The sequence below is a fragment of the Pongo abelii genome, chromosome 4 (assembly GCF_028885655.2).
Source record: "Pongo abelii isolate AG06213 chromosome 4, NHGRI_mPonAbe1-v2.0_pri, whole genome shotgun sequence".
Classification (NCBI taxonomy): domain Eukaryota; kingdom Metazoa; phylum Chordata; class Mammalia; order Primates; family Hominidae; genus Pongo; species Pongo abelii.
Window position 1 is genome coordinate 87,011,705 of NC_071989.2, and position 12,044 is coordinate 87,023,748.

Here is a 12,044-nt window from a genome sequence, read left to right on the forward strand (position 1 = left end):
GACATAATTAAGACTCCAGAAATAAACTCTCATATTTACCATCAGCTGATTTTTGACAAGGGTGCCAAGGTTCAGTGTATAAAAAGCAGTCTTTTCAAGAAATGATGCTGGAACAACTGGATAGATGTGGACCTCTATCTCACATCATATATAAAAATCAATGGACCAAAGACCTAAATCTAAGAGCCAAAACTATAAAACTCTCAGAAGAAAACATATGTGTTAATCACTGTAGCCTTAGATTAGGCAGTGATTTCTTAGATATGATACCAAAAGTGTAAGCAAGAAAAAAATGAATTAGACTTATTTAAAAATTTAAAACATTGGCTGGGCACGGTGGCTAATGCCTGTAATCCCAGCACTTTGGGAGGCCGAGGCAGGCGGATCACGAGGTCAGGAGATGAAGACCATCCTGGCTAACATGGTGAAACCCCGTCTCTACTAAAAATATAAAAAATTAGCTGGGCATGGCGGCGGGCGCCTGTAGTCCCAGCTACTCGGGAGGCTGAGGTAGGGGAATGGCGTGAACCCAGGCCGCAGAGCTTGCAGTGAGCCAAGATTGAGCCACTGCACTCCAGCCTGGGGGACAGAGCAAGACTCTGTCTCAAACAAACAAACAAAGAAAAATGAAAACATTTGTGCCGCAAAGCAACAAGAAAAAAAAAATAGTGAAAACACAACTAATAGAACTGAAGAAAATATTTAAAAATCAATTATCTGGTAGGAGGTTAATAACTAGAAATTATAAAGAACTACAACTCAACAACAAAGAGACAAACAGTCTAATTAAAAATGAGCAAAGGATCTGAACAGCCATTTTTCCAAAGAATACCCACAAGTCACTAATAAGGCACATGGGAACATGCTCAATATCATTAGCCATCAAAGAAATACAAATGAAAACCACAATGAGATACCACTTCACACTTAAACCAGGATGGCTATAATAAAAAAGACAGACAATAACAAGTGCTGATGACACGGAGAAATCAGAACCCTTATATATCTGCTGGTGGGAATGCAAAATGGCACAGCTGCTTTGCAGTTCCTCCAAAGGCTAAATATAGAATTACCACATAACCTAGTGACTCTACTTCTAGGTATATACTCAAGAGAATTGAAAACATATGTCTGCACAAAAACTCATACACAAATGTTTATAATAGCATTATTCGTAATATTGGAACTTTCAAAAAGTGGAAACAACCAAAATGTCTATCAACTGATGGATGGATAAATAAAACATGGTGCCAGGCGCGGTGGCTCATGCCTGTAATCCTAGCACTTTGGGAGGCCGAGGCGGGTGGATCACGAGGTCAAGAGATCGAGACCATCCTGGCCAACATGGTGAAACCCTGTTTCTACTAAAAATACAAAAATTAGCTGAGCATGGTGGCGTGCACCTGTAGTCCCAGCTACTCGGGAAGCTGAGGCAGGAGAATTGCTTGAACCCGGGAGGTGGAGGTTGCAGTGAGCCGAGATCCAGCCTGGCAACAGAGCAAGACTCTGTCTCAAAAAAATAAAAATAAAAAAATAAAAATAAATAAAACATGGTATATCCATAGAGCAAGAATATCAGACAAGAAAAGGAAATGAAATACCGATATATTCTATAACATGGATCAACCTTAAAAACACATGCTGGCCTGGCGCAGTGGCTCACACCTGTAATCCCAGCACTTTGGGAGGCCGAGGCGGGCGGATCACTTGAGGTCAGGAGTTCGAGACCAGCCTGCCAACATGGTGAAACCCCATCTCTACAAAAAATATTAGCTGGCATAGTGGCGTGCTCCTGTAATCCCAGCTACTTGGGAGGCTGAGGAAGGAGAATTGCTTGAACCCGGGAAACGGAGGTTGCAGTGAGCCAAGATCGCACCACTGCACTCCAGCCTGGGTGACAGAGCAAGATTCAAAACAAACAAACAAACAAACAAACAAACACATGCTAAGTGAAAGGAGCCAGTCACAAAAGACCACATATTATGATTCCATTTATACACAATGTTCAGAATAGGCAAATCTATAAAGACAGAAAGTTGATTAGTGGTTGCATAGGGTAGGTGGAGGGAGAGTGTGGGTGTGTAGGGAGAATGACTACTAATGAGTACAGGGTTTTTTGGGGGTGGGGAGTAACGAAAATGTTCTAAAATTCACTGTGGTGATGGTTATACAACTCTGTGAATATACTAAAAACCACTGAACTGTATACCTGAGGTAGTTAAGTTATTTAGTATTTGAATTATATCTCAATAAAGCTGAGATATAATAAAACAAGGTCCCCAAAATTAACAATTTTGTCAACAGTGAATACACGGCCAAGCTAAACTCTAAATGGAAAATGGCAGACAGAAAATAAAAGTACAATGTACATTTATTTAAACTGTTCAGTCATATCTACATTTGACACATTCTACAAGGAAGGCAGTCCCTGGAGAATGTCCACTTTCAATATCAGTGATTGTGACCTTATTTCCACATGAAGTATGAATCTTATGTATTATCCCCATGAAGCAAGAACTGGGTCCAATCTTTACAGAGATTCCTTTTAAAGATGTAGACTAGAAACTATATGGGTTACCTAAGTCTCCAACCTCTTTTGGCTTCATTTTAAACAGCTTTAATATGTTTAGGTGAACCCTGCACACTCCATTTTACCAAAGGCCTTACCACTATTTACTGTCACATATATCACAAATGTCACGCATTTTATGGCTTGCCTGGCCTCTGCCTAGGTTTATACCTTGATCTTGGCCCTATTTTGGTAAGAGGAAAGATGGCCAAATCCAAAGGAAAAAAACATTCTTCCCTACGTCCTAGAGCAAAACCGTCCATATCACCTACCTCCCTTCCAATGAAATCCCCATGTAGCAGGCTAAGAACAGAAATGGAGGGGAAAAAGGAATTTTTTAAAGCCCTCCACAAGAAAAAGATCATAATTAATCTAGGATCAATCTGTTCCATGGCAAATGATCACACCTGTAATTCCAGCTAGTCTTCTTGAAAAGAGAAACTGACAATCACTAGGAATGGACTGGTGAACATTCTTTCCCATTAATTATAACAGTAAGGCAGAGGTAGAGAAGAGGAAGGGTCTAATTGCCATTGGAGGTGGGTTAGTAATGTCTTTATCTCACATGAAGAATAGTTTTTTTCTTGTAAATAATTTTTACCAAGTGATAGTGCTTGACAAAATGTTTTAGCAAATTCTAACATTTTCCTCAAAATTTTTAGAGAATGAAGGTTAGTTCTTAAAAAAAATCAAGACATGAAAGTGTATCTATTCAGAAAGCTAATAAACACTCTTAGTCACTAAATTATATTTATTTCATCTTATTTTAAAATATATAAATTGCTTCTCAGTTTCCAGAGAATGCAGAACAACGTACATGACCAAACTACTACCGTACTTCTTATAAAATACTATTGTTCACAATTATAGTAAAAAAATTGACATCTCTAAATTGTTGAGTTATGATCTCTCACAAATGTTCCTTGCCTTCAAATTAATCTAGAAAAACTTAATCTAGTTTTTGAGGTTTGATGGTGGAGGAATAATGATATTTAAGTCAATTATTAAGGAGAATCCTACAACTTAAATTTTTCACCTACAATTATATCAATGATAAAGTCACTTCTTTGAAATCAAGTCCCAGCTTTACATACAGTCCACAGTCTTATCCAAACAAAAGTTATCCCCAGAAATTATTTCTATTTTAGTTTATTACTATAATCTAAGATTTGCTTACTACCCATTAAAAAGGGAAACATGTCACAGTGTGGAGAATATAGTACCTGAGAGCTCTTAACAGCCATTCACTTTTTTCCTGTTTTTATCATCTTAAAAGTACAGTAAATCCAAACTATATTTAAGATCAGGGCCGGGCGTGGTGGCTCACACCTGTAATCTCCTTTGGGAGGCCGAGGCAGGTGGATAATTTAAGGTCAGGAGTTCGACCTCAGTCACCAGCCCGGCTTACATGGTGAAATCCTGTCTCTACTAAAAATACAAAAATTAGCCGGTCGTGGTGATGTAAGCCTGTAATCCCAGCTACCTGGGAGGCTGAGACAGGAGAATGGCTTGAACCCAGGAGGTAGAGGTCGCAGTGGGCCAAGATCACACCACTGCACTCCAGCCTGGGCAACAGAGTCAGACTCCATCTCAAGAAAAACAAACAAAAAAAAAGATTAAGCACTTCCTTTTGTATTTTAGTTTGCATTTATTCTGTTAAATATAAAAATTTTGTACTTATTTTGGTGTTTTTGTATTTAACTAGCATTTAGTTAAAATGCTATGTAAAATTTCCAGTGAAATTTAGTTTTTGAAATTGCACAAAAATTCCTAGTCATAGTTTTAAAGTAAAGTGTTTCTAAAACTCTGATGATAAATACACATGGAGTAAACCCATACAGATGTCATACATTGTGATAAAACTGTAGTTATACTGATATAAAGCAAGACTAATATGCTAGAAAATAATATTTCTGCATACATCCTTTAATGATTATCTGTTGGAAACACATAATGTGGCAGAAAACAATCTCTTTAACAGAATAGAAGGTACATGCAGTATCCTCAAAAATACATAAATTCTAGAAGCACCATGAGAACACATTATCTAAACATCAGAAGAATCTAAATAAACCAGTGTTTAAAAGAGCCCATTTTCTATCAAGGTAATCAAACTGTTATTAAAATTTATCCATACAAAAATAGCTTCACAAACTGCTAATGTATATGTCTTTTCTGAACTCTCGAAAATATGACAACAATTATTTATCTATATTGTACCATATTTGAGGATCAAAAAATTATAATGAACAAAATGAAAACTTTTAGTTTTCAGTATTACATTGTGACAGCACTGGAATACTATAAAATCAACTATTTCCAAGATAATTTTCGGTGGCTTTAAATCTTTTTTTAAAAATCTATTATTATTTATTTTTTAAAAAAGGTAAATTCTAGAATTCTAGACAGCTGATGCTATGAAGCAAACAAGAATTCCCTGGAAAGAGAACAAAACCTTCCCTCTTACATATATGCCAGCCTATTAGTATATAGCGACTTTACTTGATATATAGTTAATCTAAGATTGGTTTCAAAGGATGTTCAAGTGTATACCTGCTCAATCTCAAAAGACATTATCATTTAGGTTAAAAAAATGTTTTTTGAAAGAAATAGCAATTTAGATAAAATTTAATAACATTTCCCCCCAAAAAATCAGTAAACATTTCATCCTCATGATCTCCCTTTTTTACACATCTCTAAACTTTAAAAAAATTTAGTGTACTTACACTAAAACAGTATTAATTCACTTAAGCTTATTCAATAAAAATGTTTTTGCATAGTTTATGACAAGGATATAATACAGTACTATAGCACTTGACTAAGGAGTATTGAGCAGCTCATACATTTAAAATTTAGTTCAGCTGTATAGCTAAAAATCAAAGAAAGTAGTAAATGATTCAAGGTAATCTATAATGCCACTGAATCAGGTATGATATAAAAAGTTGTAATAGCTTAGTAAATAAGTTTTTCAAAAGTTCAAAAGTAATTTTAGAAAAGTATTTGTGAATTTGCTTTAAGAATAACACAGTGGAGGAGGAGTAGATGAGGGCAGAGATGAAACAAGACTGGCCATTTTTTCATTAACTGTTGAAGGCAGGTGACATGTTTATAGGAGTTCATTATAGTATTTTCTCTCTGATGTATGCTTGAAAATTTTTATAATAAAAAGTTATAAATATTAAAAATGTTTTAAATCTTGCTTATTTCTCTAAAGCTAAGTAACTTTTTAAGAAAGACTTAAAGAACAAACTAACCACATTACTAAAACTTTCAGTGCTAAATGAAAAGCAGGACCTTCTCTTGACATGTTAATTAACAAATTCATGAGGTTTAGTCATAAAATTTGAATTTTAAGAAAAGAACAAATGGCTTGCTAAGTAGCTATTACTACAGTCAACTCTTAATTAATTTGACTGACTAGATCACTGTTCCCTATATCCCCCCATTTTTTTTTTTTTTTTAGCACATAGACATTCTAGTGATTTTGCTCCTTATTTAGCAGTAAAATGGAATCAACTAAAACCCCAGAAATACCGGCAAAAATTTTTTTTGCTATTCATTGTTTTCTGCTAAAACACATACTGGAGAAGGAAGACAATATAGTCTAAATAAGCATTAAAAACTTAAGATTTTATAGCACTTTGGGAGGCCAAGGTGGGTGGATCATGAGGTCAGGAGATTGAGACCATCCTGGCTAACAGGGTGAAACCTCGTCTCTACTAAAAATACAAAAAAATTAGCCGGGCGTGGTGGCGGGCGCCTGTAGTCCCACCTACTCGGGAGGCTGAGGCAGGAGAATGGCGTGAACTCAGGAGGCAGAGCTTGCAGTGAGCCAAGATTGAGCCACTGCACTCCAGCCTGGGCAACAGAGTGAGACTCTGTCTCTAAATAAATAAGATTTTAATTGTGTTCCTTTGTGATGGGAAAAAATAATACTGTACCCAGTTTAAAAACTTGTGAGTTTTAGATTTCAATAAAATTTATTTCAATATTCTGTTTCTAATCATGAAACATGGATCTTATTTCCATGTAGGTCTCCTAGGATAGGAACAGTTACTAACTTCCTGACACAACAAGGTGCTTGTGTTGGGTATTTGCCTAATGTACTGTAACTGACAGTGCATACCAGAATCAAAGAGCTGAGTTGTAGACTCACAGTTGTTACTAATGAACTATGTGACTTACGCAACTCACCTAACCTCTGGGATTTAGTCTTCCACATGCCAAAGGCACACACTTTCAAACTTTGACATTTTACAATATAATCAGCACACACACATATATGTACACTACTGAAACAGTTTCTACTCTCAATATGAGTTTTACTCTAATGTTTTCTCTTTGGTTTCATTATATTTCATTTTTCAGAAAGTCACAAATGGCCTATTAAATTGATATCAAACTACCACAGTTTGGAAAATCATGGATTATATCATCTCTGAGGTTTTTTCTAGCTCTGATATTCTGGGATCCTAGCATTAACTTAAAATACTCAATGTTCTATACCTCAGGTGGAAATCTTGTTTTCAGTCAAGTAACTAGTTGAATACTGATTAATACTGATTAATGTAAAATCAAAACAAGTTCAGAGAATGTCTTAAAAAATCCTGTGAAGTATTTTTCAATAAGAACTACAAGATTATGTAATACCTTTCACATAATTAAAAACTTAAATTGACCTGTTAAATTTTATATTCAGAACTCTGTCAAGTATCTCCATGACTCATCTATAAATTCCAGTAGTCAAAGCAGCTATGTACTTCAAGTCAAAGTAACTCTTATTAGACTCTTGAGAACAGAGAAAAATCATAGAGAAGACCAATTCCAGGTAGTAACTCCAAATACTAAGGATTAACAAAATCGTAGACATTTAGAAAATTTTAGGTGCATAAAGTAAAATAACAATAGCTTTTACAAATGTTAAATACAAAATTTCTTATTTCTAAATGCTACAGTATTCAACACAGATGGCTCAATTTAAGTGTTAGCCAAAGAAATCAAGTATATAATTATGTTCAGTGAAGTTTTAAGTCTGTTTATTAAATGGATATGTTAAATATAATTTAATAGGAAGAAAATTTTTCCTTTCCTCAACATAGTAAAATATTTTTTAAAATTGCATACTAATATGATTATTTAATTGTAACTGCATATTTTAAAAGACTATGTAATGTAAACATATTATTCAGATAGAAAGAACTAAAATTTTTCATGTGTTCAGTCATCTTTATCACTATAAACAGAAAATATCGTTATACCACAATAAAACAATAAATCTATAACTCCACAATATATCTACTGTTTTATGTAAAATTATTAGCACTGTTAGCAACAAATTAGAATAGCCTCACAGTCAGTTTTCCTCTGTTCATTCCTAAACAAGGCTTTTTTGTTTTTTATAGACAAGGTCTTACTCTGTCACTCAGGCTGCAACACAGTGGCACAATCATAGCTCACTGTAGCCTTGGATTCCCAGGCTCAAGTGATCCTCCTGCCTCAGCCTCCCAAGTAGCTAAGACTACAGGTGTGTGCACCAACATGCCTGGCCTAAGTTTTTACATTTTTTTAGAGACAGGGGTCTCACTATGTTGCCCAAGCTGATCTTGAACTCCTGTCCTCAAGTGATCCTCCTACCTCAGCTTCCCAAAGTGCTGGGATTACAGGCATGTGCCACTGCACCTGGCCATTCCTTAAAAAACCTTAACTAATTTTTTCTTCTTCCTCAGCCTGACAGTGAGGTCTCTCAATGTTAGCCTCTACTATATTTAATCCTATGCCCTTAATATTCAACAAATTTCAATCGAAATAAAAATTCTCATGAGAAAGAGGGTTGAAGAATATCTCACTTCACTTCAGTTTTGCTTAATATGCCAAAGGATTTTTTTAAAATTGGTCTCCAAAAGAAATGTTCAATGAAGGAAAATTGTTTTCCTAATTTTGACTAAAACTAACCTAGTGAAAAGTTTCCAAAGAAGGATAAAAAATTAACTTTAAAACAGATGACTGATAGGTACTTGTTTTACATTTGCAAGATTGCAATTGCACAGACCTCCTTACATCCTAAATATAACAAGTACGGCCAATAATTAATGTAACTGGTTCGGAACACATTTAGGATAAATAGTATGTTTTCAGAGAAACAGATTCTTTCAAAATTCAAAAGCAAGTGAAGACTTATCTCCTGTTAGTTGGTGTGCAAAGATAAATCTGCCATTAACATTAACAAACCCATGCTAAAAGTTATCCCACTGTTTCCTTCTGTGAAATCATGTGGTGAGATCACCTCAAAGACTATGATAAAGCTTAATTTCAGAGTGGAAAGCCTACTTAAAAAAAAATTCCAATTTATAACCTTCAAGAACATACACAAAAATAGAAACCAGGTAAATAAAGGAGGCCTTTTAGAGGCTATGTTAAAAGACAGGTAGAAGCAACTTACAAGATTTTATTTCACTGAAAAACAATTTGTACTTTAATTAGCCTAGTGCTCCTTTTTCTACATAAAGGAAATGTTCACTGCAGTCCATCTATGCAACTATAAACTATAAATTAATAAAAAAGTTTGTGTATTTCATTTCTGAGGTTAACAGAAGCAGTAAAAAAAAAAAAAAAAAAAAAAGTCAAAGTCAACCTAGAATTTTCACTCTAAGCTTGTAACTACAAGGGTTCCTGAAACCAAACATTTCCATATTTACACATTTACTTAATCATAATTGCTGAATTGAATCTGTACCTATGTGAAAATGACAATGCATTCTGAGTTGGTTCAGCCCTTGGCTCTGAGTTCTGTGTCACATCAGGTGTTCTTTCATCATCTGTCCCGTTGATACTTTCTGGTGTTAAAGGAGACTGAAGATCCCCGCCTGCGGATTCCTTTAAAAAAAGGGGTGGGGGATAAAAAATAGTTACACTTTTGTTAAAGTACACAATATCATCTTGAGGTTAAAACTGCCTTTGATGTATGCTTATTGATGAACCAAATTTCAACTGAAATTTGAGTCAAAGACTTAAAAAAATAAAACGTGGAAATTTTTATTTTTTATTCATGGCAAGCTATGAGAAAAAGTTTTTTGAAGCTGGGCTACTCACAAGAAAACTCTCTGAAACATACAATTTAGAAATGGAAATATAACACAATTTAGAAACAGTTTCAAATAATTGAAAAATGTTTGGTTTATTTAACTAATTGGTCAGAATAAAAGATATTCAAAGAATTACTATACTTCAGAAGAAAAGATGCACAAAAATGCAAGAAGATGTGATTTTGGTGGAAGAAGTAGATAATGGAAAGGGTACAGGAGAAGAAGTGGATGAGGAGACGGGGAGGGCAAAGGGGTGAATGAAATTTGCAACACGTTTTATCTGCCCTACTTTTCAATCCCTATAGAGCTACTTAGAAAAGCAAGAAGAAATGCCTCTATAACCTATTATCTATAATGATGTTAGTGCATTTCAACTTATCTTGTCTGGTACTCATAATGGAATTACTTTTCTTCACAAAATTTCCTGTCTTATTTCTACTTTTCATTAAGATTTGCCTTTCAAAGTAAATTTATTTAAATAACATTAAAATTTATGTCATTTTAAATAAATTGAATTTAAAATGAAGCTCAAGCTGACACTTATGTCTGCCACCATCAGATTATCTCAATTTGATATTGGAAATCAGAATGAGGAGTCATTTGATAGACCTATTAACTAGTGGAGGTGCTAAAACCAGACTGTTAAAGAGCAGCTTGGTGGACCTCTTATGATCCCTGGGCAATAAAATGTCACAATTGAAATATCTGTCTATATTTGGGAGAAAAAATTAAGTGTCTAAGAGGGGAATGGTTAGGAATGATCATAATTTGTCAACTTAAAAAAATACAAGATTTCCTCTAATAAAAACAAGACAAATATGAGCAATGTAGCACATAATTTTTAAAAATCAGAATGTAAAACAGTAACTGGGTTATGATATTTATATCCTTCACATTTAGAATGTTACACATGAAGTGCTAGAAAAACATATGTAAATATTAACGTGGTGAGACTTTTGTTTTTGGGACTTCTGGTTTTATACTGCTGTATGAATTTTATTTCACATTTAAGTATTTTAACTAATGGTTCCATAATGCTATAAACTATACAAGCTGTTAAAGATCAAAAGGTTACTTTCTTAATTCCACATTATCACTTAACCATTTTTCAATTTTCAGTAAAACTTCTAATTTTGACCTTTAATTTCATTTTTATTAAATCTTTCTCCTAAATCAGCTGTTTCCTTTAGCTGACAGTCAATGCATGAATAAAATCTACAGTATAATCTGACAATATAAAAATGTTTTACAACAAAGTCAAATCCTATTAAGTGAATAATGGGAATAGCAATCACAAAGTGACTACTTCTAGGTCAGTTATGGACCATATTAATTAGTCAGAAAAAATTTACACAGCCAGTAAGATATCATAAAATAATCATCGCTGGTATTAACAAATCAGGCTTATGTCTCTCCAAGACAGGCCAAGCCAAACTAAAATAATGAAAGGTTGAATGTGCAACCTGCTAAACAGTTAAATTGGTGAAGATTCAATTCAGTAGAAATGATAACAGAAACAAATTACCAGCCGGGACACAGTGGCTCACGCCTGTAATCCTTGGGAGGCCAAGGCAGGCGGATCACCCGAGGTCAGGAGTTCAAGACCAGCCTGGCTGACATGATGAAACCCAATCTCTACAAAAATACAAACAAAATTAGCTGGGCATGATGGCAGGTGCCTGTAGCCCCAGCTATTCGGGAGGCTGAGGTGGGAGAATCACTTGAACCTGGGAGGTGGAGGTTGCAGTGAGCCAAGATCGCTGCACTCCAGCCTGGGCAACAGAGTGAGACTCCATCTCAAAATAAAACATAAAAATAAAAATAAATTACCTTATTAAACTTAAAGGGTATAACTAAGGTTAGCAATTAAGGATTAACTCAGGGATTTGCTGGAACTGGGTGACAAGGGTGTGCAAAAGTACATTAGGATCAAAAGAGAGAGAGGAAGAGCAGTAGCAGTTTGACTCATGGTTGTTACCATCTTCTGGGATAAACGCTCCTGTCACTTTGAGGGTAATATAAGAGGGAGTAGGGTTTGAGGCATGGAACTTGGGGAGGCTACAAATGTTAATGCTACTAAAGTAGAAAGACTGTTCCCAGGGACAAGTTAAAAAGGGGAGAAAGAAAGGGATAGAGGTTGTAGCAATTCCAACATCTCAAAGCAGCAAGTTTTTCTTCAGAAAACTTGAATATTAGCTATATTTAAGTAAAGGCATAGTTATCCTAGGTCATTATACCTAAAATAAAAAATAAAAAGCCCACCCAAAGCATGGTATTTTATTTTTTTAATTTAATTTTTTATTCTGAACCAATCGAGAACTTGGGTTTTTTTAGTCAGTTTTAAAAATATAAAATTAGTATTTACTGATGAGAAACAACAAAAAATTCCAACA

General features: G+C 34.7%; 1 protein-coding gene across 2 annotated transcripts in view; it reads right to left on the bottom strand.

The window, feature by feature from the left end:
- The window catches only part of HOMER1 (homer scaffold protein 1), a 140,485-nt gene that overhangs the window by 55,637 nt on the left and 72,804 nt on the right, over nt 1–12,044 (bottom strand). For both annotated transcript variants that reach the window (XM_009240845.4, NM_001131690.1), the window contains 1 exon segment: nt 9,303–9,442. In XM_009240845.4, coding sequence (XP_009239120.1) covers nt 9,303–9,442 — 140 coding nt within the window.